This window comes from Geotrypetes seraphini, chromosome 10 (assembly GCF_902459505.1).
Source record: "Geotrypetes seraphini chromosome 10, aGeoSer1.1, whole genome shotgun sequence".
In the NCBI taxonomy this organism is placed as follows: Eukaryota; Metazoa; Chordata; class Amphibia; order Gymnophiona; family Dermophiidae; genus Geotrypetes; species Geotrypetes seraphini.
The window spans coordinates 115,283,506-115,309,862 of NC_047093.1; the positions used below are offsets into that span (position 1 = coordinate 115,283,506).

Consider the following 26,357-nt stretch of genomic DNA (forward strand, 5'->3'; position numbering starts at 1 on the left):
AGAGCCATCTTGACCACCTTATTTTGAGAGTGCTGATTTTCAGCATCCAGTTCTTCCATCCCCACCCCCACCCCGAATAATTCTGAATCCCTTGCACAAATAGTTATCCTTGAAATGGCTGGCTGTATCTTCTGTTTCATCCAGGAGGCAAACAGTGTGAACCAGGAACCCCGCAACCTCAACTGCAAAGTAAAACACAGTTCATTACACCTCAGAACCTCGGTTAGTATGCATGTATTATCTTACAGCAGATTAACAGATGACCATGTAGAGGCTACTCTGCTTTTACAATGGGGCTTGAAATAATGTGTACTTTTTATGTTTTCTGAAGTTTGTGTTTGGTTGGAAATGTTAATGAAAATGTACACAGGTATTTTTCCAATGGCAAATGTCAAACTGAAACTACACATACATACTTTTGTTTTGAAAATTGATGTTGGGTCTATGAGTGAAAAGTACTTGCAGATTTTGCAGCTATGGGAGTAGTTTGAAAAGTGTCATAACAGTGCACCAGTTTTCTCAGTCAAAGGGAGCTGTAGTTTATAAAACTAGGGTTACCATATGTCCAGGAAAACCCAGACATGTCCTCTTTTCAGAGGACTGTCCAGGAGTCTGGGCATTTTTGTTTGTTTACATAGGAGTCTGTCCGGGTTAGGCAGTGCTGGCTCTGGGCTTCTCCCCATTTCCCCAGCCCCTTACAGCTCCGGCATCTGCAGTCAGAGGTTCCAGTTGAACAGTACTGAGAGTGCCAGTTTCCCCCTCCTTCGCACTAATTATTTCACTAGTCATTAGTGGCCTGTCACTTCGTGCACATGAAAACACCCCCTTCCCCCCAGCTGATAGCCCAGGTGGTTTGGCCCGGTAAAAGAAGAGGCTTGGGCATTGGGTGAGGTGGGGGTCTGCTCCTGAATTGCCACATCCAGGTGTGATGTCGAAGATTTCAGTGTGCGGGAAAGCACCTACCTACTTCCCTTTCTCTCTCCTGTCCATTAAATGGGCGGCATTTGCTGGCTGAGAGGACAAGAAAGTGCTGATGTGCTCAGTAGTGCAGCCCGATTCAGGCAAAAAAATTTTGATTCGATTCAGCCTATTGAATCAATTATTCAATTCAATTCAATTCAATTTTCCTGCCCAATTGGGTGGGTTTTTCCAAATATCCTGGTGGGTTTATTTTATAGCCTCTTCACCCCCTTTGCCCTCTCCTACCCACACTGGTCCTGTGGTGTAAACAAAATAAACAAACAAAAAATACTTTTCTTCTCTCTGTTAAATCCTAGCTCACGTTCGCTGTCTAACCCCAGTTCTGGAAGGATACACATTTCAAATCTGACATATTGTAATTACAAAACAGAAAATAAAATTATTTTTCCTACCTTTTGTTGTCTGATCATTTTTCAAATCATGTTGGACCCATGTTGATCTGGTTGTCTTCTGATCAGGCTCTCCTTCTTTCTTCATGCTAACCATCCAACTTCCATCTCTGTCCTCCCTTTCCGTTTCTCTTTCCTTCCCCGGAGGTCTGGTATCTTTCCTTTTGTTCATCTCCATCCCCCCACAGCTGCAGCAATGGACACCACCATCCGCAGATCCACCATGTTTCCTTTTCTCAACTACCCTTTCATCCAGCATCTCTTTTCTGTGTCCCTGTCCCCAGTGGCATACCTAGGATATGTGGCACCCGGGGCCCATCATTTTTTGACACCCCCCCCCATGTAAAAAAATATTTTTTGTAATGACCATGAAACGGAATAAATGGTCAGAATAGAAACAGGCAGTGAACCTCATATATTACATTACATTACAAGCAGCGCTGTTACAAACATATTCTGAAGGTCAATGCTAAGGTTAACAAAGTTTCCTTCCTTGGACCAGAAGGAGATACTGACAAACCACTGGAAGAGATCCCAAAACAACTACCCAGGAACAATACCCAAAGACCCACTCAGTGTGTGAACCAGTTGAGTGGAGTGGACTAACTGGGGGGTAGAAATGGGCCTGGAGTTTGCTCAGCAGAATTTCCCAGACCACCTCTTCCTCTCAACACATTGACACGCTGCCTCCACCACAAGGAACACCTCACCGGGTAGGCCAGCAATGCTTATAAATTTTATAAAACACATTATTATATTTTCTTATAAAGCACATATTTTAACTGAACTCTGACATCCTCAGCCTTTCCATTCACAAAAATAGAAGGAAGAAAAGTTCCCATTTCTTGCTGTCTCATGTCCCCGGCCTATACAATATTTTTCTTCTGCAGACCCTTCAAAAGTCTGACCAAATCCTCATTTCACTTGCATTATAAAGTACTGAGGATGCCATCTCTCCCCAATCCCAGGTCCTAAAGTCTACGACAGTATCACAAACTAATGCTGCCAGATTCAGGAAAAAAATTTTCGATTCAGCCTATTGAATTGGTTTATCAATTCGATTTTAATGCCCAATTGGGTGTTTTTTTCAAACATCCTGGTGGGTTTATTTTATAGCTTTTTCACCCCCTTTGGCTTCTCCTAACCACACTGGCGCTGTGGTGTAAATAAAATAAAGAAACAAAAAGGACTTTTCCTCTCTCTGTTAAATCCTAGCTCACGTTTGCGGTCTAACACCAGCTCTGGCAGGATATACATTTCAAATCTGACATATTATAATCACAAAACAGAAAATAAAATTAGTTTTTCTACCTTTTGTTGTCTGGTTATTTTTCAAATCTTGTTGGTCCAAGGCTCTGGTTGTCTTCTGATAACTTGCTTGCCAGGGTCTCCTTCTTCCTTCTTTCTGCATGCTAACCATCCATCTGCCATCTCTGTCCTCCCCGTTTACCTTCCCTCTCCCGGATGTCTGGCATCTTTCCTTTTTTTTCGTCTCCCTCCACAGATCCACCTTTTCTTAACTATCCTTTCATCCAGCATCTCTCCCTCCTTCCCCACCACCCCAGGGTCCACCATCTCTCCCTTTCTTTTCCCAACTACCCTCCTAACCAGTATCTCTATTCCCCCCCTCCACAACATCCCTTGTGTCCAACTTCTCTCCCTTTCTATTCCTACCCTCCCTAAAACCCAAGGTCCATCATCTCTCTCCCTCTCCTCTATTTTCATACCCATTATTTCTTCCCACCCAAAGTCCGGCATATGCATGACTCTTTGAACCCCTCCCCCTTCCCTCCGTGTACTTCTGCACCAGGGCCCCCTCCCCTGAAGGCCTGTCCCCCCCTTAAAGGTCTGCATCCAACCCCTGAAGGCCTCTCCCCCCTTTTAAGGCCTGCACCCCCCTGAATGCCTGTCCCCCCCTTGAAGGCCTGCACTCCCCCTCGAAGGCCTGTCCCCCCCTTGAAGGGCTGCACCCCCCCTCGAAGGCCTGTCCCCCCTTGAAGGCCTGTCCCCCCCCCTTGATGGCCTGCACCCCCCCTTGAAGGCCTGCACCCCCTCTTGAAGGCCTGCACCCCCTCTTGAAGGCCTGCACCCCCATCGAAGGCCTTTCCCCCCCTTGAAGACCTGCACCTCCTCTTGAAGGCCTGCACCCCCTCTCGAAGGCCTGTCCCCCCTTGAGGGCCTGCACCCCCCTCTTGAAGGCCTGCACCCCCTCTCGAAGGCCTGCACCCCCTCTCGAAGGCCTGTCCCCCCCTTGAAGGCCTGCACCCCCCCTTGAAGGCCTGCACCCCCCCTCGAAGGCCTGTCCCCCCCTTGAAGGCCTGCACCCCCCTCTTGAAGGCCTGTCCCCCCTTGAAGGCCTGCATCCCCCTCGAAGGCCTATCCTCCCCCCTTGAAGGCCTGCACCCCCTCTCGAAGGCCTGCACCCCCCTTGAAGGCCTGCACCCCCCCTCGAAGGTCTGTCCCCCCCTCGAAGGCCTGTCCCCCCCTTGAAGGCCTGCACCCCCCTTGAAGGCCTGCACCGCCTCTCGAAGGCCTGCACCCCCCCTCGAAGGCCTGCACCCCCCTTTGAAGGCCTGCACCCTCCCCCGAATTCCTGCCTGTCCCCCCCCCCATTGAAGGCCTGCCTGCCTGTCCCTTCCTTGAAGGCCTGTCCCCCTGAAGGCCTGTCTACTTCCCCCCCCAAGGCCTGCCTGCCCGCCCACCCGCCCGCCCCACCCTGAAGGCCTGCACCCCCCCCCCTCCGCAGGACCACTCGCCCTCCCACCACCTCGAAGGACCGCTCATCCGCCCAGCTTGCCTGCACCATTTACCTGAAGCAGCCTGCAGCAAGATCGCGATCCCAGCGATCTTTGTGCTGCTTTGGCTCTGTTTCCTCTGCCACAGTCCTGCCCCTCCTCTGATGTCAGAGGAGGGCGGGACCATGGCGAAGGAAACAGCCAAAGCAGTGCAAAGATCGCTGGGATCACGATCTTGCTGCACGCTGCTTCAGGTAAATGGTGCGGGGAGGAATTCAGATGCAAGACGTCGGGGCTGAACCGGACGCGGGGGGGGGGTGGAACCGGACCGGGAGCACCCCCTCAGGGCTTGGCACCTGGGGCGGACTGCCCCCCACGCCCCCCCTTGGTTTGCCACTGCCTGTCCCTATTCTCCTTTCCAGTACTGTTCCCCTTGTGTCACTGTTCCTATGCTCCCTCCATACCCAGCATCTTATCTCTCCCCATATCCAGAATCTTCTCTCTCTCTTCCTTACCTCCTGTATCCCCTTCCCCAGGTATATTCTTTCTCCTACTATCTCTCCTGCCATCTTGCCCCCTGCCCACCTACTTTGTAGCAGTATCTGTCCCTCTTGTACCTTTCCCCTTGTGGTCTTGCATTTCTCTCTCCCTCTCTCCATTAGTCCACCACCTCTCCTCTGCTTTCCTCCCCCTCTTTTTGGTTTGATCTCTCTCTTCCCTTCACTTCACCCCAGGTCGGCATCTCCCCTCCCCTCTCTTACTCTTTCCTCCTCCTCCTTCCTCTGCACAGGCCTGCCTCCACGCCACGAAGGCACTCTTCCTCCTCCTCCCTCCCTGCCATGAAGGCCTGCTCCCCGCCTCGAAGGCCTGCTCCCCCCACCGTGAAGCCACTCTTCCTCCTCCTTCCCGCTGTGAAGGTCTGCCCCCTGCCGCGAAGGCACTCTTCCTCCTCCTCCTCCCCGTCACGAAGGCCTGCTCCCCCCGCAAACCTACATGTTCCCCCAGCTTCCCCGCTCTTATTTTAAGCAGCTAATACAGCAGCCTGCAGGATCGCTGGTGCTATAGCGATCCCTACAGCTGCCTGTCGTCCTCAGCGGCACGTTTTCTCTACCACAATCCTGCCCCTGATGTCAGACCATGTTCCAAGTCCCTATAGTATAGCACTGTATGATTCAAAACTGCACAATACAAGTAACAGTAACACCGCACTGCATAGCATAATGAACTTCAAGTGTTTCCAAAGAGTGGCTAAGAACCAGGAAGAATTCCATTCACGGGGCTGAGGCCAGGGTGGAGCTGGGGGTGGGACGAGGGCGCTGTGATATGTCCTCTTTTATTCCACTTCACAAATATGGTAACCATATATAAAACACTGGTCTTGCCCCAAGACCATAAAGAGATGTTTGAGTCTTGCTACTCTTATGCAGCAAGAAGTCATCACCTGGAATTGATGCTGTGTGATTGCTGTTAGACTTATCTGTAACTGTGGCATGCTGCATAATCTATTAGCACTTCAGAAATAACAATATAGGAAGACCCTTTTCATTGACTAACAAAAACAGAGAAATTGCAAGAAAGGGAGATGCAGTGTAGTATGTTAGAATTTTGTTTTTCTACTTTAATGCTAAAGCACTATAGAGATCATTCTCCATAGCTAGCTGCTAATGTTGGGTTATTTTATTCATCATCATAGTACTACAGTTGCTATTTGTCACAAATGCTAATGATTCTCTTTTTTTTCTTAAATTAGAGATTCTTCTGTATTAATGCATCATGACTCTTGTTTACCAACATGCTAAGATAATCCTTAGTAAATAGAGCCCTTAATGTATTGTTTTGTACATTAACTGCCAATTATTTTTTGTGTGAATTTTAGCTTTCCAATATCTTATCATGAGTATTGATAAAATGCCCTGACCATCATCTGTGTATTTGAAGTCTCATAAAAATGTGGGGATGAAACAAAAAAAGACTAATGTCTTTGTATGCAGTGACATTATGTTTACCCCAGGCTTCCATGTCATAAGACAGTGTCCCGCAAACTTTTTTTTGCTCTGGCACACTAACGGAGCAAATGTTTTTCTGTGGTACACCCACAACCGTGCCCAGCTCTGTTCCATCCCCAGTCCTGCCCTGTTCCACTCCACCCCACATGAACCTCATCTTGTTTTCCCTGAGCTCGGGGCTATATCTGGAGGGCCTCTGAACATGTGCGGATATCAACATGATGATATCGCACGCATGCACATGATGTCATCATGTTGGCATCCGTGCATGCTCGAAGACACTCCAGACACAGCCCCAAGCTTGTGAGAAATGAGACAAGGTTCGTGTGGGGGTGAAGAGGAGGAGAGGCGCCAACGCCGGAAATGACACTATATACGTCATTGAATTCCTGGCGGCACACAATTTGTGATGCACTGTCATAAGTTGTAGCCAATGTTGAGGTTGTCTGACTTTTCTGTAAAGCATACAGTGATAAGTGTTGTGAAAGCAGGAACATTACAGTTGAAAATTCCAAGGTGACTTGGAGTTTTCTTAGCAACATTGTAAACTCTGTGATCTCGTTAAAACCAAGTATGATTGTAGAAGATGATTTTTTTTTTTAATAAAAAGGCAAAATAAAGCAATTAAATAGGAGACTATATTAAAGACATTGGGTCCAATATTTAAATGGCTTCCACTAAGCAGGAGAGGCTCCTGCCTGGTTAAACCACATTGAATGAGTGTGCGGAGAGTGTGGCACAATGGTTAAGCTTTAGCCTCAGCACCCTGAGGTTATGGGTTCAAGCCCACACTGTTCATTGTGGCCTTGGGCAAGTCACTTAATCCCCCCATTGCCCCAGGTACATTAGATGTAAACCGTTCTGAGCTTCCCTGGGAGAATGGTATAGAAAATTGAATGAATGAATTGACTGCCATCATAAGCTTTTTAACCAGGCAGTGCCCTAGAATGTCAGCATTAACCAGGTATGTAAACAACCAGGCACTGGAGAAGTGGTCAGGGTAGCAGCTAAAAGTTATGCAGGTACTGGCAATATTCAGTGCCACTGCCTGCAAGCTGTGCAACCAGATATGAATAGGATCATACAAAAGACCATCTTTGGCCACTTAGCTATGCAGGTGCAAACATTGAATATCGGGTGGTCTGAGTTTCCCCTCTAGTGTCCCCCCAATCACAAAGATCCATATAAGAGAAGACTGTAGATTACAACTGTTAATTTTCAACTGGAGCTACTGCTCAAAAAATTGAGAGGATGGCAAAAAAAGCCTTTGGGGGGATTTCTATAACAATGCCAGGTTCCCAGATCTTGGGGGGGGGGGGGAGGGGAGTTGGAAATTGCAGGGCCAGGAGGGCTTGGGCTCCCTCCTGGCCCCATCAGACTCAGCGGGGGGGGGGGGGGGGGGATCACGGGGCTAGAGGGCTTGGGCTCCCTCTTGCCCCGATCTTCATCGGGGGCTCAGGGGTGCCGCGGGGCAGGAGAGCTTCGGCTCCCTCCTGCCCCGATAGTGTCGGGGAGGTCGGGGGTGCCGTGGGACAAGAGGCTTGGACTCCCTCTTGCCCTGACGTCGTTGGAGAGGGTTGGGGTTCGCGGGGCAAGAGGGCTTGGGCTCCCTCTTGCCCCAATGTCGTCGGGGGGGGAGGGGGGGTGGATTCTGTAACCGGTGTTGTTTTTGACAGACACCGGTTATAGAATCCAGCTTTTAGGCGAAGGACTGGCTTCTCCTTCGCCTAAAAGCCCTTGTTTTGGACGTTTGGGGCTTAGGCTTTTTTTAGGTTGATTATATGGTATAAGTTTAGACGTAGTGGTGGTCTGGGCGTTTAAGCAGCTGAATGTAAAGGCAGGCCATTATCAAAAAAAACCTCCTTTTGGACGTTTTTTTTGATAATGGACATTTTCCCTGCTTCTACTTTCAACGTTTAAGGCCTTAGGCCAAAAGGGGACTTAGACGTTTTTTTATTTTTTTATTATGCCCCTCCAAACGCCCCTCCAAACGCTCCTCCACGTTACTGATGATGTCATCAGTAACGTGGCAGAGTGAATTCACGGGTAGACAAGGCCGAAGCAGCCTGTTTAGAGTGCTGCCGGGCCAACGCTGCTTAGGAAGGTATGTACTAGGGCTCGCTCACTGTCAGCAGGGTTCGGATGGGAGGGAGGTGTGTGACATCATTTGTAATAATGAGGGAAGGATAGGGGTTCAGCAGCAGAGGCGTGTGCTCGGGGGGGAGGGAGTGGTGCTTGCTCAAGGGTTTTCCGCAGAGCCGAGAAGTCCTATTTCGACGCTCTGCACTAGACTCAGTTCTACTTCGTATCTTTTCTCACCGTGGCTCGTGTTATATTTCTTTTCAGGGTTGCTGTGTTTTGCATGTTTTCTAAAAATAAAAAAAAAAAGACTAAATTTTTTCTTTGTCACGGCGGGGCCGGCCTCGCGGCCTCAGCCTGCGGGTTTCGAGCTAGCTGAGGCTATTTTTCCATTTATGTCCCGGCCGGTCACAGGCTTCAAGAAATGTAGCCGTTGCCAGCATGCGATCTCCCTCACTGACCCACAGAGGTGGTGTGTTCAGTGTTTGGGACCTGACCATCATCCGGAGTCGTGTGCCCGCTGTGCTACCCTTCAACCTTGTGCCCATAAACGTCATCGAGTTCAGGTGGAAAACCTCTTTGGAGGTATGGATCCATTTGCCCCGGTCTCGACCTCGAATCCAGTCAAGTTCACATGGGTTCCGCCTTCTACCTCAACCTCGGCTTCAACCTTAATCAAGCCATCCTCGTTCGGCGCGTCCTCATCCTCGAGCAAATCTGCTAAGTCTTCTCCTGACGAGACGCTTGCCTTGCTGCCTCCCTCAAGTCAAGTTCCAGCAGTGATTATCAAACTGTCCAAGAAGCATGTCTCCAAGTCGAAGAGTCATTCTTCCTCCTCTTCCTCGCAGACTATAGCCACACCAAATGTACCCGATCCTCAAGTCTTGGTCTCAGATTTGGAGGCTATGATTTAGACCATTTTGGATCGCCAGTTTGGTAATATGCTTGCCAAACATAGTCCTTCCTCAACTCTGCTTCCTGCAGTCCAGCCTGAGTCCTTGGCTGTGCTTCAAGCTGATCCTCCTCACTCTATACAAGGAGTCGAGTTCTTGGGAGTGCCTCGAGAGGATTCTACACACACTATGCAAGGAGTCGAGTTTTGCGAATGTCTCATCTGGAGCATAAGCACGCTACTCAAGGAGCCAAGTCCTTGTCAGTGCCTTGAGATACCTCGACACCAGGCATTCAATCCCGCCCGCCCGCACAGCGTCACCAGCAGAGTCAGCGGCCGAACTCCCCCTTAAGAGGAGGGGATCTGCGGCGCGAAGGCAGCACAAGCCGCGTGGAGGATTTTGGAGCAGGCAGCAGCGGAGAGAGGTAGCCGGGAGGAGGAAGGAGGGCTGAGACCAGTGGAAGGAGGGATGAGATCGGAGCAAGGAAGGCAGAGACAGAGAGGGTAGCGGAGGCGAGGGCGGGCAGCAGCGAGAGTAAACTCCGCCCACCCGCACCACATCACCAGCAGAGTCAGCGGCCGGACTCCCCCTTAAGAGGAGGGGAGTTGCAGCGTGAAGGCAGCACAAGCTGCGTGGAGGATTTTGGAGCAGGCAGCAGCGGAGAAAGGTAGCCGGGAGGAGGAAGGAGGGCTGAGACCAGTGGAAGGAGGGCTGAGATCAGAGCAAGGAAGGCAGAGACAGAGAGGGTAGCGGAGGCGAGGGCGGGCAACAGCGAGAGTAAACTCCGCCCACCCGCACCGCATCACCAGCAGAGTCAGCGGCCGGACTCCCCCTTAAGAGGAGGGGAGCTGCAGCGTGAAGGCAGCACAAGCCGCATGGAGGATTTTGGAGCAGGCAGCGGCGGAGAGAGGTAGCTGGGAGGAGGAAGGAGGGCTAAGACCAGTGGAAAGAGGGCTGAGTTTGGAGCAAGGAAGGCAGAGACAGAGAGGGTAGCGGCGGTGAGGGCGGGCAGCGGCGAGAGTAAGCTCCGCCCAACCGCACCGCGTCACCAGCAGAGTCAGCGGCCGGACTCCCCCTTAAGAGGAGGGGAGCTGCGGTGCGAAGGCAGCACAAGCCGCACGGAAGATTTTGGAGCAGGCAGCAGCGGAGAGAGGTAGCCGGGAGGAGGAAGGAGGGCTGAGACCAGTGGAAGGAGGGCTGAGATCAAAGCAAGGAAGGCAGAGACAGAGAGGGTAGCGGCGGCGAGAGTAAGTTCCGCTCACCCGCATCGCGTCACCAGCAGAGTCAGCGGCCGGACTCCCCCTTAAGAGGAGGGGAGCCAACGGTGCCCAGCCGTTCGGTGCGCGGCGAAGGCGCTCGCCTTAGCGAGAGTGCCTTTGCGAAGGAGCCTTGAGAAGGAGCCCTAAAAAGGAGCCAGAAGCCCCGACCACACAGCGGATACATCTATATAAGAGGCAGAGGGGAGAAAGCCGGTTCTGAATAGGAGAGGCAGAGGAGCAGTGAGACAGAGGGCGAAAGCCAGCAAGGAGGGGTGCAAGCCTAATCGGGCTGCCCAGCAGCAAATTTAAACTCAAACCTAAACTTAAACTACTAAAAAAACCCAAACAAACAAAAAAAACCCTTTCTTCTATTCTCATTTATTCTTTTCTTCTCTCTCTTCTTTTTCAAACTTGCTGCATGCCGGGCACACCCCACTACACCGAGGAACTTCAGGTACGAGAAAAGAGATATGGAGGCAGCAGGAACCCAGCGAAGCTTCCCAGTATACTGCATCGAGTGCCATATGTATGATTATCCCAGGACAAGCAGGCAGCATATTCTCACATGTGGGTGACATCATCCACGGAGCCCCGACGCGGACAGCTTTTCAAGCAAACTTGATTGAAGTTTCAAGATTGCTATGCTGCACCACATAGTAACATAGTAGATGACGGCAGATAAAGACCTGAATGGTCCATCCAGTCTGCCCAACCTGATTCAATTTAAATTTTTTTTTTTTTTTTTTTTTTTTAAATTTATCTTCTTAGCTATTTCTGGGCAAGAATCCAAAGCTTTACCCGATACTGTGCTTGGGTTCCAACTGACAAAATCTCTGTTAAGACTTACTCCAGCCCATCTACACCCTCCCAGCCATTGAAGCCCTCCAAACGGCCATACACAGTCACAGACCGTGCAAGTCTGCCCAGTAACTGGCCTAGTTCAATATTTAATATTATTTTCTGATTCTAAATCTTCTGTGTTCATCCCACGCTTCTTTGAACTCAGTCACAGTTTTACTCTCCACCACCTCTCTCGGGAGCGCATTCCAGGCATCCACTACCCTCTCCGTAAAGTAGAATTTCCTAACATTGCCCCTGAATCTACCACCCCTCAACCTCAAATTATGTCCTCTGGTTTTACCATTTTCCTTTCTCTGGAAAAGATTTTGTTCTACGTTAATACCCTTCAAGTATTTGAATGTCTGAATCATATCTCCCCTGTCTCTCCTTTCCTCTAGGGTATACATATTCAGGGCTTCCAGTCTCTCCTCATACGTCTTCTGGCGCAAGCCTCTTATCATTTTCGTCGCCCTCCTCTGGACCGCCTCAAGTCTTCTTACGTCTTTCGCCAGATACGGTCTCCAAAACTGAACACAATACTCCAAGTGGGGCCTCACCAATGACCTGTACAGGGGCATCAACACCTTCTTCCTTCTACTGACCAAGCCTCTCTTTATATAGCTCAGCATCCTTCTGGCAGCAGCCACTGCCTTGTCACACTGTTTTTTCACCTTTAGATCTTCGGACACTATCACCCCAAGGTCCCTCTCCCCGTCCGTGCATATCAGCTTCTCTCCTCCCAGCATATACGGTTCCTTCCTATTATTAATCCCCAAATGCATTACTCTGCATTTCTTTGCATTGAATTTTAGTTGCCAGGCATTAGACCATTCCTCTAACTTTTGCAGATCCTTTTTCATATTTTCCACTCCCTCTTCGGTGTCTACTCTGTTACAAATCTTGGTATCATCTGCAAAAAGGCACACTTTTCCTTCTAACCCTTCAGCAATGTCACTCACATACATATTGAACAGGATTGGCCCCAGCACCGAACCCTGAGGGACTCCACTAGTCACCTTTCCTTCCTTCGAGTGACTTCCATTAACAACCACCCTCTGGCGTCTGTCCGACAGCCAGTTTCTGACCCAGTTCACCACTTTGGGTCCTAACTTCAGCCCTTCAAGTTTGTTCAACAGCCTCCTATGAGGAACTGTATCAAAGGCTTTGCTGAAATCCAAGTAAATTACATCTAGCATATGTCCTTGATCCAGCTCTCTGGTCACCCAATCAAAAAATTCTATCAGGTTCGTTTGGCACGATTTACCTTTTGTAAAGCCATGTTGCCTCGGATCCTGTAACCCATTAGATTCAAGGAAGTACACTATCCTTTCTTTCAGCAACACTTCCATTATTTTTCCAATAACTGAAGTGAGGCTCACCGGCCTGTAGTTTCCTGCTTCATCCCTGTGACCACTTTTATGAATAGAGACCACATCCGCTCTCCTCCAATCCCCAGGAATCACTCCCGTCTCCAGAGATTTGTTGAACAAGTCTTTAATAGGACTCGCCATAACCTCTCTGAGCTCCCTTAGTATCCTGGGATGGATCCCGTCTGGTCCCATTGCTTTGTCCACCTTCAGTTTTTCAAGTTGCTCATAAACACCCTCCTCTGTGAACGGCGCAGAATCTACTCCATTTTCTCGTGTAACTTTGCCAGACAATCTCGGTCCTTCTCCAGGATTTTCTTCTGTGAACACAGAACAGAAGTATTTGTTTAGCACATTTGCTTTCTCCTCATCACTCTCCAAATATTTGTTCCCAGCATCTTTTAGCCTAGCAATTCCATTTTTTATCTTCCTCCTTTCACTAATATATCTGAAAAAATTTTTATCTCCCTTTTTTACATTTTTAGCCATTTGTTCTTCCACCTGTGCCTTCGCCAAACATATCTCTCTCTTGGCTTCTTTCAGTTTCACCCTGTAGTCCTTTCTGCTCTCCTCTTCTTGGGTTTTTTTTATATTTTATGAACGCCAACTCTTTTGCCTTTATTTTCTCAGCCACTAGGTTGGAGAACCATATCGGCTTCCTTTTTCTCTTGTTTTTATTGATTTTCTTCACATAAAGGTCCGTAGCCATTTTTATTGCTCCTTTCAGCTTAGACTACTGTCTTTCCACTTCTTTTATGTCCTCCCATCCTAACAGCTCTTTCTTCAGGTACTTTCCCATTGCATTAAAGTCCGTACTTTTGAAATCTAGGACTTTAAGTATCGTGCGGCCGCTCTCCACTTTAGCCATTATATCAAACCAAACCGTTTGATGATCGCTACTACCCAGGTAAGCACCCACTCGAACATTAGAGATACTCTCTCCATTTGTGAGGACCAGATCCAATATCGCTTTTTCCCTTGTGGGTTCTGTCACCATTTGTCTGAGCAGAGCCTCTTGAAAGGCATCCACAATCTCCCTACTTCTTTCCGATTCCGCAGACGGAACATTCCAGTCCGCATCCGGCAGGTTGAAATCTCCCAACAGCAGAACCTCCTCTTTCCTTCCAAACTTTTGGATATCCACAATCAGATCCTTATCAATTTGCTGCGATTGAGTCGAAGGTCTATAGACTACACCCACGTAGATAGAAGTTCCATCTTCTCTTTTCAGAGCAATCCATATCGCTTCTTCCTCTCCCCAGGTCCCTTGCATTTCGGTCGCTTGGATATTGATCTTTACATAGAGAGCTACTCCTCCACCTTTATGACCATCTCTGTCCTTCCTAAAAAGATTATATCCCTGTATGTTTGCATCCCATCCATGTGATTCACTGAACCACGTCTCTGTGATAGAAACAATATCTAGATCTGCCTCTAACATCAGGGCTTGCAGATCATGAACTTTGTTGCTTAGACTGCGAGCATTTGTGGTCATCGCTTTCCAGCTATTTTTCAGCGATAATCTCCTTTTTCGTATGGATTTTTGTGTCGTTTCACTTTCCGTTGCAATACTAAGAAATGAGTTGCTGATATTGCTTATGTTGCAGCCTTTACTACTATCACATCTTTTCTTTTGCCGGGGGTGGTCTCTATAATTGTCATTTGTACATACACCACCCCCACCTTCTAGTTTAAATGCCTAGAAAAATATTGTCTAAATTTCTCTGCAAGGTTTCTTTTTCCTGCTGTAGTAATATGTAGCCCATCAGTGCAATATAGCTTCTTGTCCTTCCATGTATTTCCCCATCCTCCTATGCATGCATGCCCCATCCATCCATGTGCATGCCTTCTCCCTCCACTAGAGGGCGCATCCCCACCTCGTGGTCCTCAGTTCTGTTAATTCCGCGGAACCAGAAGCCCTGTCGTGTTTTTCTCTCCGTGTAATTGCCTTCTGTCACCGCGGCTTTGTTATTTTCGTGAAGTCGCTGTGCATTTTCTTATTTTCTTTCTGTGTGCGATTCCTAATTTGTCAAAAAAACCAAAAAACTTCCGTTTCGGCGCCGGGGTCTCCCGGTTGCCGTGGCCGCGGGACCTCGATCATTCGCGGCCTTTTGTTTTTTCATGTCCTGGCCTCTGTCGGGTTTCAAAAAGTGCACCCGGTGTGATCGGCTGCTATCGATCACCGATCCCCACCGGTGGTGCCTCTTGTGTTTGGGTGCTGACCACCCTACGGATTCCTGCCCCAGGTGTGTGACATTCCAACCTAGGGCACTCCGCCACCGGCGTGCTCGCATGGCTGAGCTTTTCATTGTGGAGCCCGCGGCGGGTAAGGCCTTGACGTCGGCCTCGGCTTCGGCCCCGGCCTTGGCCTCAGCACCCTCGACCTTGCCTCAGATGTCTTCTTCATCGAAGCCCTCGTCCTCAGCCTCGAAGTCAGTTCCGGGTAAGTCCCCGCTTCCTTCCTCAGGTCCAGGGTCAGCGAAGAAGCCTTCTTCGGGTTCCTCGACGGGGGCGGGTGGGTCGTCCTCGGCCCCGCCCCGGGCGTCGAAGTCAGGTACTCCTTGGGAATACTCGTTACCGAGGTCGCCCTCTGCGGAGTATCCAACGGCATCGGACATGCCGCCTATGATGGCCGTCCCGGTATTCCAGGACATGCTCCGGGCACTTATTTCCTCGGAGCTGTCCTCGTCCCTTGCACATTTGCAGCCGTCCTCGGCCCCGGCCCCGGCTTCGGCTCCGGCCTCGGCCCCGGCCTTAGCCCCGGCCTCGGCCCTGGACCAACCTGAGCGCAGTGATCGACCACGGGACAAGGTGCGCCGTGTTCGCAGGCTTTCTTCTTCGGACTCCTCGTCTGGAGCCTCGCGAGGGTCCTCGCCCTCGGGCCGGCCTCGGGCGAAGCGCCGTTCCAAGAGGTCGAAACGTCCTCGAGGTTCACCTTTGCGGCGTAGTCGCTCTCCGCCGGCCCGGGACGTCGAGGCGCTCCGGGTTTCTGAGCTCAGCCTTTCTAATCCGAGGCTGTTCCGCTCCCCTGCCCGGAAGGGTTCGCCCCGGGACTCCAGAGACGCCTTTCCGAGGCGACGGAAGGTCTCTGTGCCCCGCACCTCGAGGTCTTCCCCGAGGGGCTCCTCGGGGCCTTGGAGGTCTCCGACCCCGGCACTGTTTCTTGGGGTTCTGATGTAGGAGCAGGTCATGAGCCCCGCTATTCTCGCGAGGCGTCCCCTTCGTTTTCGGCGGCGCAGGGTTCTCGTTCCCCTTCCCCCGAGGAGGACCAGTCAGGTCTGCGTCCCTCCTCGTTTTCGAGGTTTGTGCAGGACATGGGGAAGGCCTTGGATCTGGACCTTTTAGCTGGGTCGCAGTACTCCAAGGAATTTCTGGAGGAGCAAGATTTGCCTTCCCCCCTCGGGAGTCTCCTTGCCTTCCCTTGAACAAGATTCTGCAGCAGGCTTTTTTGCGGAATTTGGATTCCCCCTATGCTGTGACGGCTGTCCCCTCCAAAATGGAATCTAAATACCGCACGGTGCCCTGTAAAGGCTTTGAATGGGCTCAGTTGTCCCACCAGTCATTGTTGGTGGAGTCCTCCCTCAAGAAGTCCCAGCCTTCTAGAGTGTCTGCCGCGGTTCCGCCTGGGCGTGAGGGGCGCACCCTGGATAAATTTGGCCGGCGCTTGTATCATAACTCCATGATGGCAAATCGGGTTCTGAATTATGCTTTTATGTTCACCTCGTACCCTCGTCACATGGTCAAGTCCATGCCACGCTACCACAGGGTCTTGCCGGAATCCCATCAGGACTACTTTGGGAAGCTCATGGAATCTCTTTCCCAGCTTCGTCTATATTTGTTTCACGTGACCTACGACGCCTTTGAACTGACCTCCAGGGTCTCTGCGTTTGCCGTCGCGATGCGCCGCCTGGTGTGGCTGAGGATCATAGACATGGATCCCAACCTGCAGGAGCGCCTGGCTAATTTGCCCTGTGTGGGCTCGGAGCTTTTTGATGACTCTCTGGAGGCGTCCACCAAATGCCTGTCTTAGCACGAGCGGTCTTTTGCCTCCCTGGTGCGCCCAAAGGCGAAGTCGTCAGCGCCTAAGCCCTACCGAGCTCCGCCTAGGCGCTACCCGCAGAAGACCATGCCGGCTTTCTCCAGGCCCCCGCCTGGAGACCCCCTCAGCAGTCCCGGGCGCCGCAGCAGAAGCCTCAGGCACAGGGGGCGTCTAAGCCCGCCCCGTCTTTTTGACGCCTTGAGCGGTTGGGGACGGGCCCCCTCCACGATGTCATCGACCCCGTTGCCCATCGGGGGTCGTCTGCGTGCATTCCATCCCTCTTGCCCCTCATCACCTCCGACGCTTGGGTCCTCCGGGTCGTGTCCGAGGGTTATTCCCTCAACTTCCAGGAACTTCCGCCGGACAGTCCGCCCGGCGCGTGTCCTTCCAACAGGTCGCAGCTCCCCCTTCTCCTGTCCGAGGCCAGGGCTTTGTTGAGTCTCCGGGCGGTGGAGCGTGTGCCCCCAGATCAGCGGGGCACGGGGTTCTACTCCCGTTATTTTTTGGTCCCAAAAAAGACCGGGGACCTGCGCCCCATTTTGGACCTCCGGCGGCTCAACAAGTTCCTTGTCCGGGAGAAGTTCCGTATGCTCTCCCTGCCGGTTCTGTACCCGCTACTGGACGAGGGGGACTGGATATGCTCCCTCGACCTGAAGGAGGCTTATACCCATGTTCCGGTGCATCCTGCCTTCCGCAAATTTCTGTGTTTCCAGGTGGGGGAGTTGCACCTTCAATACCGGGTTCTCCCCTTTGGATTGGCGTCGTCCCCTCAAGTCTTCACGAAGTGCTTAGTGGTGGTCGCAGCACCTCTGCGATCCCGGGGCCTTCAGGTTTTTCCCTACCTGGACGATTGGCTAATCAAGGCTTCGTCCAGGGATGGGGTTATCTCAGCGACCCGACAGACGTCTGGGGTTCGAGGTGAATTTCCCAAAGTCTCAATTGTGCCCCTCTCAATCTCTTCAGTTCATCGGGGCCGTGCTGGACACGGTTCGCCTCCGTTCGTTCCTCCCTCCTCCACGGTTGGAGACCCTTGTCCACCTGAGTCGGCAGGTTTCGCTGCTGCCCTCGGTATCGGCACAGCGCCTGATGATTCTGCTGGGTCACATTGCGTCTACTGTCCATATCACGCCGTTTGCCCACTTACATCTACGGATTCCTCAGTGGACGTTGGCCTCGCAGTGGCGTCAAGACTGGGACCCGATCTCCACTCCCGTGACGGTGACTCCCTCTTTGAGACACTCGCTCCGTTGGTGGACCAACTCTTCCAATCTTTCCAGGGGTTTGCGCTTTCTCGCCCCTCCGCATCACAAGGTCCTAACCACGCACTCTTCAGAGTACGCTTGGGGGGCTCATCTCGACGGTCTGCGAACTCAAGGAATGTGGTCGGCGGAGGACCGTCTTTGTCACATCTTGGAGCTTCGCGCCATTGTCCTGGCTGCTTGGACTTTCTGTCACCTGCTGCACGATCAGGTAGTCCTAGTTCGGATGGACAACCAGGTGGCCATGTACTATGTGAACAAGAAGGGGGGACGGGCTCTTGGTCCCTGTGCCAGGAGGCCCTTCGCCTCTGGGAGTGGGCGGTCTCTCAGAACATCTTCCTTCGGGCGGTTTACATTCAAGGAGAGCGAAACTGTCTGGCAGACAAGCTCAGTCGCCTTCTTCAGCCACACAAGTGGTCGCTCAACTCCCGAGTCCTACACGAGGTCTTCGACCACTGGGGGACTCCTCAAGTAGATCTGTTTGCCTCTCCGGAGAATCACAAACTGCCTCTCTATTGTTCTCGGATGTACTCCCCGGATCATCTCAAGGCCGATGCCTTTCTTCTCGACTGGGGAGGGAGGTTCCTCTATGCGTTTCCTCCTTTCCCCCTGATCTTGAGGACGTTGGTACATCTCAAATCAGCACGGGCCACTCTGATTCTCATTGCGCCTCGTTGGCCTCGTCAACCCTGGTTCTCCCTGCTCTTTCAACTCAGTGTCAGGGAGCCTCTGCTTTTGCCTGTGTTTCCCTCTCTGCTGTCTCAGAGTCGGGGTTCGCTGTTGCATCCCAATCTTCAGTCCTTACATCTGACGGCTTGGTTCCTTTCCCCCTGACTTCGGTTCCTATCTCTCAGTCTGTCAGGGAGATTTTGGAAGCTTCTCGCAAGGTCTCGACTTGGCTTTGCTATTCTCAGAAATGGACCCGATTTTCATCCTGGTGTTCCTCTCATCATCTGGACCCGATCTCGGTTCTGGTGGCTTCGGTCCTGAAGTATTTGCTTCATTTATCTCAATCCGGTCTGAAGACAACTTCTATTCAGGTGCATCTCAGTGCAATTGCTACTTTTCATCGGCATCTTGAGAGTAGGTCCCTCTCCCTTCATCCTCTGGTTACTCGTTTCATGAGGGGTCTTTTGAACGTCCATCTTCCTCTAAAGCCTCCTCCTGTGGTTTGGGATCTTAATGTGGTACTGGCTCAACTTATGAAACCTCCGTTTGAGCCTATGGACAAATCTCATCTCAAGTTCCTCACTTGGAAGGTGATCTTTCTGCTTGCGCTCACCTCCACTCGACGGATTAGTGAGCTGCAGGCCTTGGTTGCGGGCCCACCTTTTACTGTGTTCCATCATGACAAGGTGGTTCTCCGCACCCATCCTAAATTTTTGCCTAAGGTTGTGTCTGATTTCCACCTCAATCAGTCCATTGTTCTTCCGGTGTTTTTTCCGAAGCCCCACTCTCATCCTGGCGAGGTGGCGCTTCATTCGCTTGACTGTAAGAGGGAATTGGCTTTTTATCTTCAACGCACTCAGTCTCATCGGACGGTATCTCAATTGTTTTTGTCCTTCGATCCTAATCGGTTGGGACGTCCTGTCTCCAAGCGCACCTTGTCCAACTGGTTGGCTGCTTGTATTTCTTTTTGCTACGCTCAGGCTGGTCTCACACTCCATGGTCGAGTCACGGGGCATAAGGTCTGGGCTATGGCAGCTTCTGTTGCTTTCCTCCGGTCTACTCCTGTTGAGGACATCTGTAAGGCTGCCATTTGGTCTTCAGTTCATACTTTCACCTCCCACTACTGTCTGGATACTTTGTCCAGAAGCGACGGCCGGTTTGGCCAGTCGGTTTTGCGAAACCTGTTTTCCTAAATTGCCATCCTCCCACCTGCCCTTTTTTGGTTGGCTTGGAGGTCACCCACATGTGAGAATATGCTGCCTGCTTGTCCTGGGATAAAGCACAGTTACTTACCGTAACAGGTGTTATCCAGGGACAGCAGGCAGATATTCTCACAACCCACCCTCCTCCCCGGGGATGGCTTCTTTGCTGGCTATGAAACTGAGGACCACGAGGTGGGGATGCGCCCTCTAGTGGAGGGAGAAGGCATGCACATGCGTGGTGCAGCATAGCAAGCTTGAAACTTCAATCAAGTTTGCTTGAAAAGCTGTCCGCGTCGGGGCTCCGTGGATGACGTCACCCACATGTGAGAATATCTGCCTGCTGTCCCTGGATAACACCTGTTACGGTAAGTAACTGTGCTCTACCTCCCCTCCTAGAGGCAGGAGTACATATGCGGTCGATGTCAGGAACTGGGTAGCCTGAAGAAGGAGGTCGGGAGACTGCAGGTCAGGATCCAGGAGATGGAGGGACTCCGCACTGTGGAGCAATCGTGGGAAATCATGGAAACTGAGGATACCACCAGAGAGAACCACATCAACAAGAAGGTTAGAGAGCTCGAGAGATTCATCGAGGAGGCCTACAAGATGGTGGAGGCACAGGAGCACCAGCAATCCAGAGGGGAACCAACAGAGGGAGGACAGAACCCACCAGACCCCAGGGGGGAAGGATCTTGCAGAGGAACTGAGCGGGCAGAAGAGGCAGAGACCCATCAGAACCCGGAGGAAGGATTGGAGGATCGAGTCACTGATACGGACCTGAGACCCAAGAGGAAGCTGAAAAAAGGGAAATCTGCAATCGTAGTGGGAGACTCAATCCTGAGGGAAGTGGACAGTCACGTAGCAGGAGGCAGAGAGGACCGACTAGTGACATGTCTCCCGGGGGCGAGGACAAAGGACATCTCCGACAGAATCGAGAGAATCCTGGAGGGAGCTGAGACGGAGGAGACAGCAGTGATAATCCACGTTGGAACCAACGACGTCAGCAGAAGGAACTACAACAGGACCACACTGACCGAGCAATTTAGGATCCTGGGGAGGAAACTGAAGCTGAGGACAAGGAAGATAGCCTTCTCAGAGATCCTGCCAGTACCGAGGGAGGCAGACCGAGCTGCAAGCAATAAACGGTTGGCTGAGGAGATTGTGTGATGAGGAGGGTTTCCACTTTGTATGAAACTGGACAACCTTCCTGGAGAAAAGCAAGCTCTACAGGAGAGACGGACTGCACCTGAGCACGGCTGGGACGAGGATGCTGGCACGCAACATCCAGAATGGCATAGACATGACTTTAAACTGAGGACAAGGGGAAAGACGATAGTTGATCCGACATCAACACGTCGGACTAGAGTATCAAACAAGGATACTGAAATGGGAAAAGGCGATAGAGGGCTCGAGACTGAGTGGACATTTTTTGAAAAAAATCCCAAGGACGCAATGCAGGGGCCCAAGGAACAAATGAAACTAAAGAGCGGAAAAAGGAGGAAACAGCCGGAGCCAGAGGGACATCCAAAAATGGGGAAGCAGGCTGAGGACGAGTTAGACGCACCACAGGAGCAGGACGATGACGAAACGGACACACCGCAGGAGGAGGATGAACGGAACGAGGCTCGGGGGCTGACACACCATGAAGGGGTAGGCAGGAGCACCAATCCACGAGGAAAACAAGCAGAGAAGGTAAACAACAGGGACTTAACTTGCCTATACACAAATGCTAGGAGCCTAAGAACCAAAATGGGGGAGCTAGAAGTTATAGCCAGTAAGGAGGACCTAGACTTAATTGGAGTCACAGAGACATGGTGGTCCGAGGACAATAAATGGGATGTGGTCCTACCAGGGTACAAACTCTATAGGAGGGACAGGACACATAAGAAGGGTGGAGGAATAGTGCTATATATAAAGGACTCCATTCCTTCAACCAGGATGGAAACAACAGTAAGGGCGGATGGCTTGGAATCATTATGGGTTAAGCTGACAGGAGGAAATGGAGCAGACATAAAATTGGGACTGTACTACCGCCCACCAGGACAACTGGAAGCAAACGACCAGGACCTGGAGGCTGAATTGAGGCAGGTATGCAAAAGCGGAAGTGTGGTGGTGATGGGGGATTTCAACTACCCTGGGATAGACTGGAACACTGGACACTCAAATTGCACGAGAGAAACAAAATTCCTGGAGGTGGTGAGGGACTGTTTCATGGAGCAGCTGGTCACGGAACCAACACGAGGAGATGCCACTCTTGACCTAATACTCAACAGGCTAGGGGGACCCGCAAAGGAGGTTGTAGTACTAGAGCCACTAGGAAACAGCGATCACAACATGATCCAGTGCAAGCTAGAAATGGGAACATCAAAGGTGAAAAGAACTACAACGACACTCAATTTTAGAAAAGGAAATTACGAGGCCATGAGGAAAATTGTGGGAAAGAAACTCAGCAACAGCTCAGGGAAGATGGAGACCGTAGAGGAAGCCTGGGCCCTACTCAAGGGCACGGTGCACGAAGCACAAAACCTGTATGTCCCCAGGTTCAGGAAAGGGTGCAAAAAAAAAATCGAACCAAAAACCCGGCATGGATAACAAATGCAGTGAGAAAGGCGATAAGTGACAAGAAAACATCATTTAGAAAATGGAAAAAGGACCAAACAAAGGACAACCAGAAGGAGCACAAAAGGCACCAAAAGGACTGTCACCGAGTGGTTAGGAAAGCAAAAAGAGAATATGAGGAGAGGCTGGCGGGGGAAGCAAGAAACTTCAAACCATTCTTCAGGTATGTGAAGGGGAAACAACCAGCCAGGGAGGAAGTGGGACCATTAGACGATGGAGACAGGAAGGGAGTGGTAAAGAAGGAAAAAGAGATAGCTTACAGGTTAAACAAGTTCTTCTCGTCAGTCTTCACGAGAGAGGACACATCCAATATCCCAGAACCCGAGGAGCACATAAACGGAGACTGTGATGAGAAGCTGGTCCAACTAGAGGTAAGCAAAGAGGATGTTCTCAGACAGATAGACAGACTGAAGAGCAACAAATCACCAGGTCCGGACGGCATCCACCCAAGGGTATTAAAAGAACTGAGAAACGAAATAGCGGAAACACTACGTCAAATATGTAACCTATCCTTAAAAACTGGGGAGATCCCAGAGGACTGGAAAATAGCCAATGTCACGCCCATCTTTAAGAAGGGATCAAGGGGTGACCCGGGAAACTACAGGCCGGTGAGCTTGACCTTGGTTCCAGGAAAGATGATGGAAGCACTAGTCAAGGACACAATCTGCGAATACATAGAAAGCAATGGACAACTGAAGGCGAGCCAGCACGGCTTCTGCAGGGAAGGTCGTGCCTCACGAACTTCTGTATTTCTTTGAGGGAATAAACAGCCAGGAGGATAAAGGGGAATCCATAGACATCATTTACCTTGACTTCCAAAAAGCCTTCGACAAGGTACCTCACGAAAGACTACTTAAGAAGCTGTGGAGCCACGGGGTGCAGGGGGATATCCACCGATGGATCAAACACTGGCTCGCAGGCAGGAAACAGAGGGTTGGAGTAAAGGGCCATTACTCAGACTGGCAATGGGTCACGAGCGGAGTTCCACAGGGGTCGGTGCTGGGACCGCTCCTGTTCAATATATTTATCAATGACCTGGAGACGGGGACGACATGTGAGGTTATCAAATTTGCTGATGACACCAAGCTTTGCAGCAGGGTTAGAAACACGGAAGACTGTGAAGTCCTGCAAAGAGACCTAACAAGACTGGAAGAGTGGGCAAAAAAGTGGCAAATGAGTTTTAACATAGAGAAATGTAAGGTCATGCATGTAGGGAAAAAGAACCCGATGTTCAGCTTCAAAATGGGGGGATCACTGCTAGGGGTGAGCAACCTTGAAAGAGACCTGGGGGTGATGGTGGACACAACATTGAAAGCATCAACACAGTGCGTGACGGCCTCAAAGAAAGCGAACAGAATGTTGGGTATCATTAAAAAGGGTATCACGACCAGGACGAAGGAAGTCATCATGCCGCTGTATCGTGCAATGGTGCGCCCACATCTGGAGTACTGTGTCCAGTACTGGTCGCCGTACCTCAAGAAAGACATGGCAGTACTTGAGGGGGTCCAGAGGAGAGCAACTAAACTGATAAAAGGTATGGAAAACTTTTCATATGCTGACAGGTTGAAAATGCTGGGGCTGTTCTCGCTAGAAAAGCGGAGACTTAGAGGAGACATGATAGAAACCTTTAAAATCCTGAGGGGCATAGAGAAAGTGGACAGGGACAGATTTTTCAGACTGTGGGGAACCACAAATGCAAGGGGTCACTCAGAAAAATTGAGAGGGGACAGGTTTTGAACAAATGCTAGGAAGTTCTTTTTTACCCAGAGGGTGGTGGACACATGGAACGCGCTTCCGGAGGTTGTGATAGCCCAGAGCACATTGCAGGGTTTCAAGGAAGGTTTAGATAAGTTCCTAAAATATAAGGGGATTGAGGGTTACAGATAAAAAGAAGAAGTAGGTTACAGAAATGGACAGGAACCACATCACAGGTCATAGACCTGATGTGCCTCCGCGGGAGCGGACCGCTGGGCGCGATGGACTTCTGGTCTGACCCAGTGGTGACAACTTCTTATGTTCTTATGGTATCTTGATCTCCAGCCTCCAGCCCTCCCTCCTCATATAAGGCATCGCCCTTCACAAGGCATAGGGCAAAGACTCCTCAACTTTATTCTCAACGATACCTGCTTGGTTCGAGGCACAGTTCTCCGCATCAGTCGAGGCCTCCATCGAGGTACAGATCCTCTTCTCAAGACAGACCTCATCTCTCCAGACCTCGAGACTCTTTGAAGCCTCCAACTCCGAAGTTGAGAACACCACCTCCAGATACCTATGCTTCTTCTCCTGCAAGGGATTCTATCCATTCTCTCAGTGAGTCATCTATACCTGCATATTCAGATCTCAGGTATCAGTACTCTACAGAAGCTTCACTTTTGTTCTCTGCCTTGTAAGGTGCCTCGAGGTCACCTTCTTCCCCTTGTGGTCAAACTTCCTTGGAGCAGATATCTTTTTCTTCTTTCCTACGTCAAATGAGTAAGGACCTCAGTATTACTTTGGACTCCGATTCCATGGACCATAGACAAATTTGGTCGCCGTTTGTATCAAAATTCTCTGATGCAAACTAGAGTTTTGAAACACAATTTTGTTTTCATTTCTTATTTCAAGCATTTGGTTGACACACTGCCTGAATATTTCAAATACGTTCCTCAACACTGTCTTCCACTGGTTTCAGCAGACGATCACCACTCTGACTCAACTCCGCATGCATTTTCTTTAATCTTCCTATGATGCATTTGAACTTTCCTCGAGGGTCGCTGCCTCAGAAAAGATTCCGGAAGACTGGAAGGTGGTGAATGTTACGCCAATCTTCAAAAAAGGTTCAAGGGGAGATCCGGGAAGCTACAGATCGGTGAGTTTGACTGATGAGGACCAGCCAGCACGGTTTCAGCAAAGGCAGATCGAGGGAGTAAACAGGCAGATAGACAAGGGCGACCTGGTATATCTGGATAACATTGTATATCTGGATTTTCAGAACACGTTCAACAAGGTTCCACATGAACGACTACTTCGGAAAATTGCAAGCAATGGAATCGAGGGTAAAATACTCACGTGTATTAAAAACTGGCTGGAGCATAGGAAACAGAGAGTGGGGTAAAGGGACAATATTCGGACTGGAAGAGCGTCACCAGTGGGGTGCCGCAGGGCTCAGTGCTTGGACCCATGCTCTTCAACATCTTTATAAATGATCTGGACACTGGTACGAAAAGTGAGGTGATTAAATTTGCAGACAATACGAAGTTATTCAGAGTAGTGAAGACACAGGGAGATTGCGAAGATCTGCAACGTGACATAATCAAGCTTGAGAAATGGGCATCAACATAGCAAATGAGGTTCAACGTGGATAATTATAAAATGATGCATGTTGGTAACAAAAATCTCATGCATAAATACAGGATGTCCGGGGGCGGTACTTGGAGAGACCTCCTAGGAAAGAGATTTGGGAGTTCTGATCGACAAGTCGATGAAGCCGTCTACACACAATGTGCAGTGGCGGTGAAAAGAGTGAACAGAATGCTAGGAATGATAAAGAAGGGGATCATGAACAGATCGGAGAAGGTTATCATGCCGCTGTACCAGGCCATGGTGCGCTCTCACCTAGAGTACTGCGTCCAGCATTGGTCACCATACTGGAAAAAGGACATAGTACTACTCGAAAGGGTCCAGAGAAGAGCGACTAAAATGGTTAAGGAGCTGGAGGAGTTGCCGTACAGTGAGAGATTGGAGAAACTGGGCCTCTTCTCTCTTAAAAAGAGGAGACTGAGGGGACATGATCAAAACATTCAAAATACTGAAGGGAATAGTCTTAGCAGATAAAGACAGATTGTTCACCCTCTCCAAGGTAGGGAGAACGAGAGGGCACTCTCTAAAGTTGAAAGGGGATAGATTCCATACAAATGTAAGGAAGTTCTTCTTCACCCAGAGAGTGGTAGAAAACTGGAACGCTCTTCCGGAGTCTGTTATAGGGGAAAATAGCCTCCAGGGATTCAAGACAAAGTTGAACACATTCCCGCTAAATGCAGATGA

The 26,357-nt window shown here is 50.4% G+C and overlaps 1 protein-coding gene across 7 annotated transcripts in view; it reads left to right on the top strand.

Moving 5' to 3' along the window:
* The window catches only part of PBX1 (PBX homeobox 1), a 1,291,292-nt gene that overhangs the window by 1,075,279 nt on the left and 189,656 nt on the right, over positions 1-26,357 (top strand). For 3 of the 7 annotated variants that reach the window (XM_033960105.1, XM_033960107.1, XM_033960109.1), the window contains exon 7: positions 145-222. The exons of the other annotated variants lie outside the window; for them this stretch is intronic. In XM_033960105.1, coding sequence (XP_033815996.1) covers positions 145-222 — 78 coding nt within the window. The remainder of the gene's footprint in view (positions 1-144; positions 223-26,357) is intronic. 7 annotated transcript variants of the gene reach the window in all.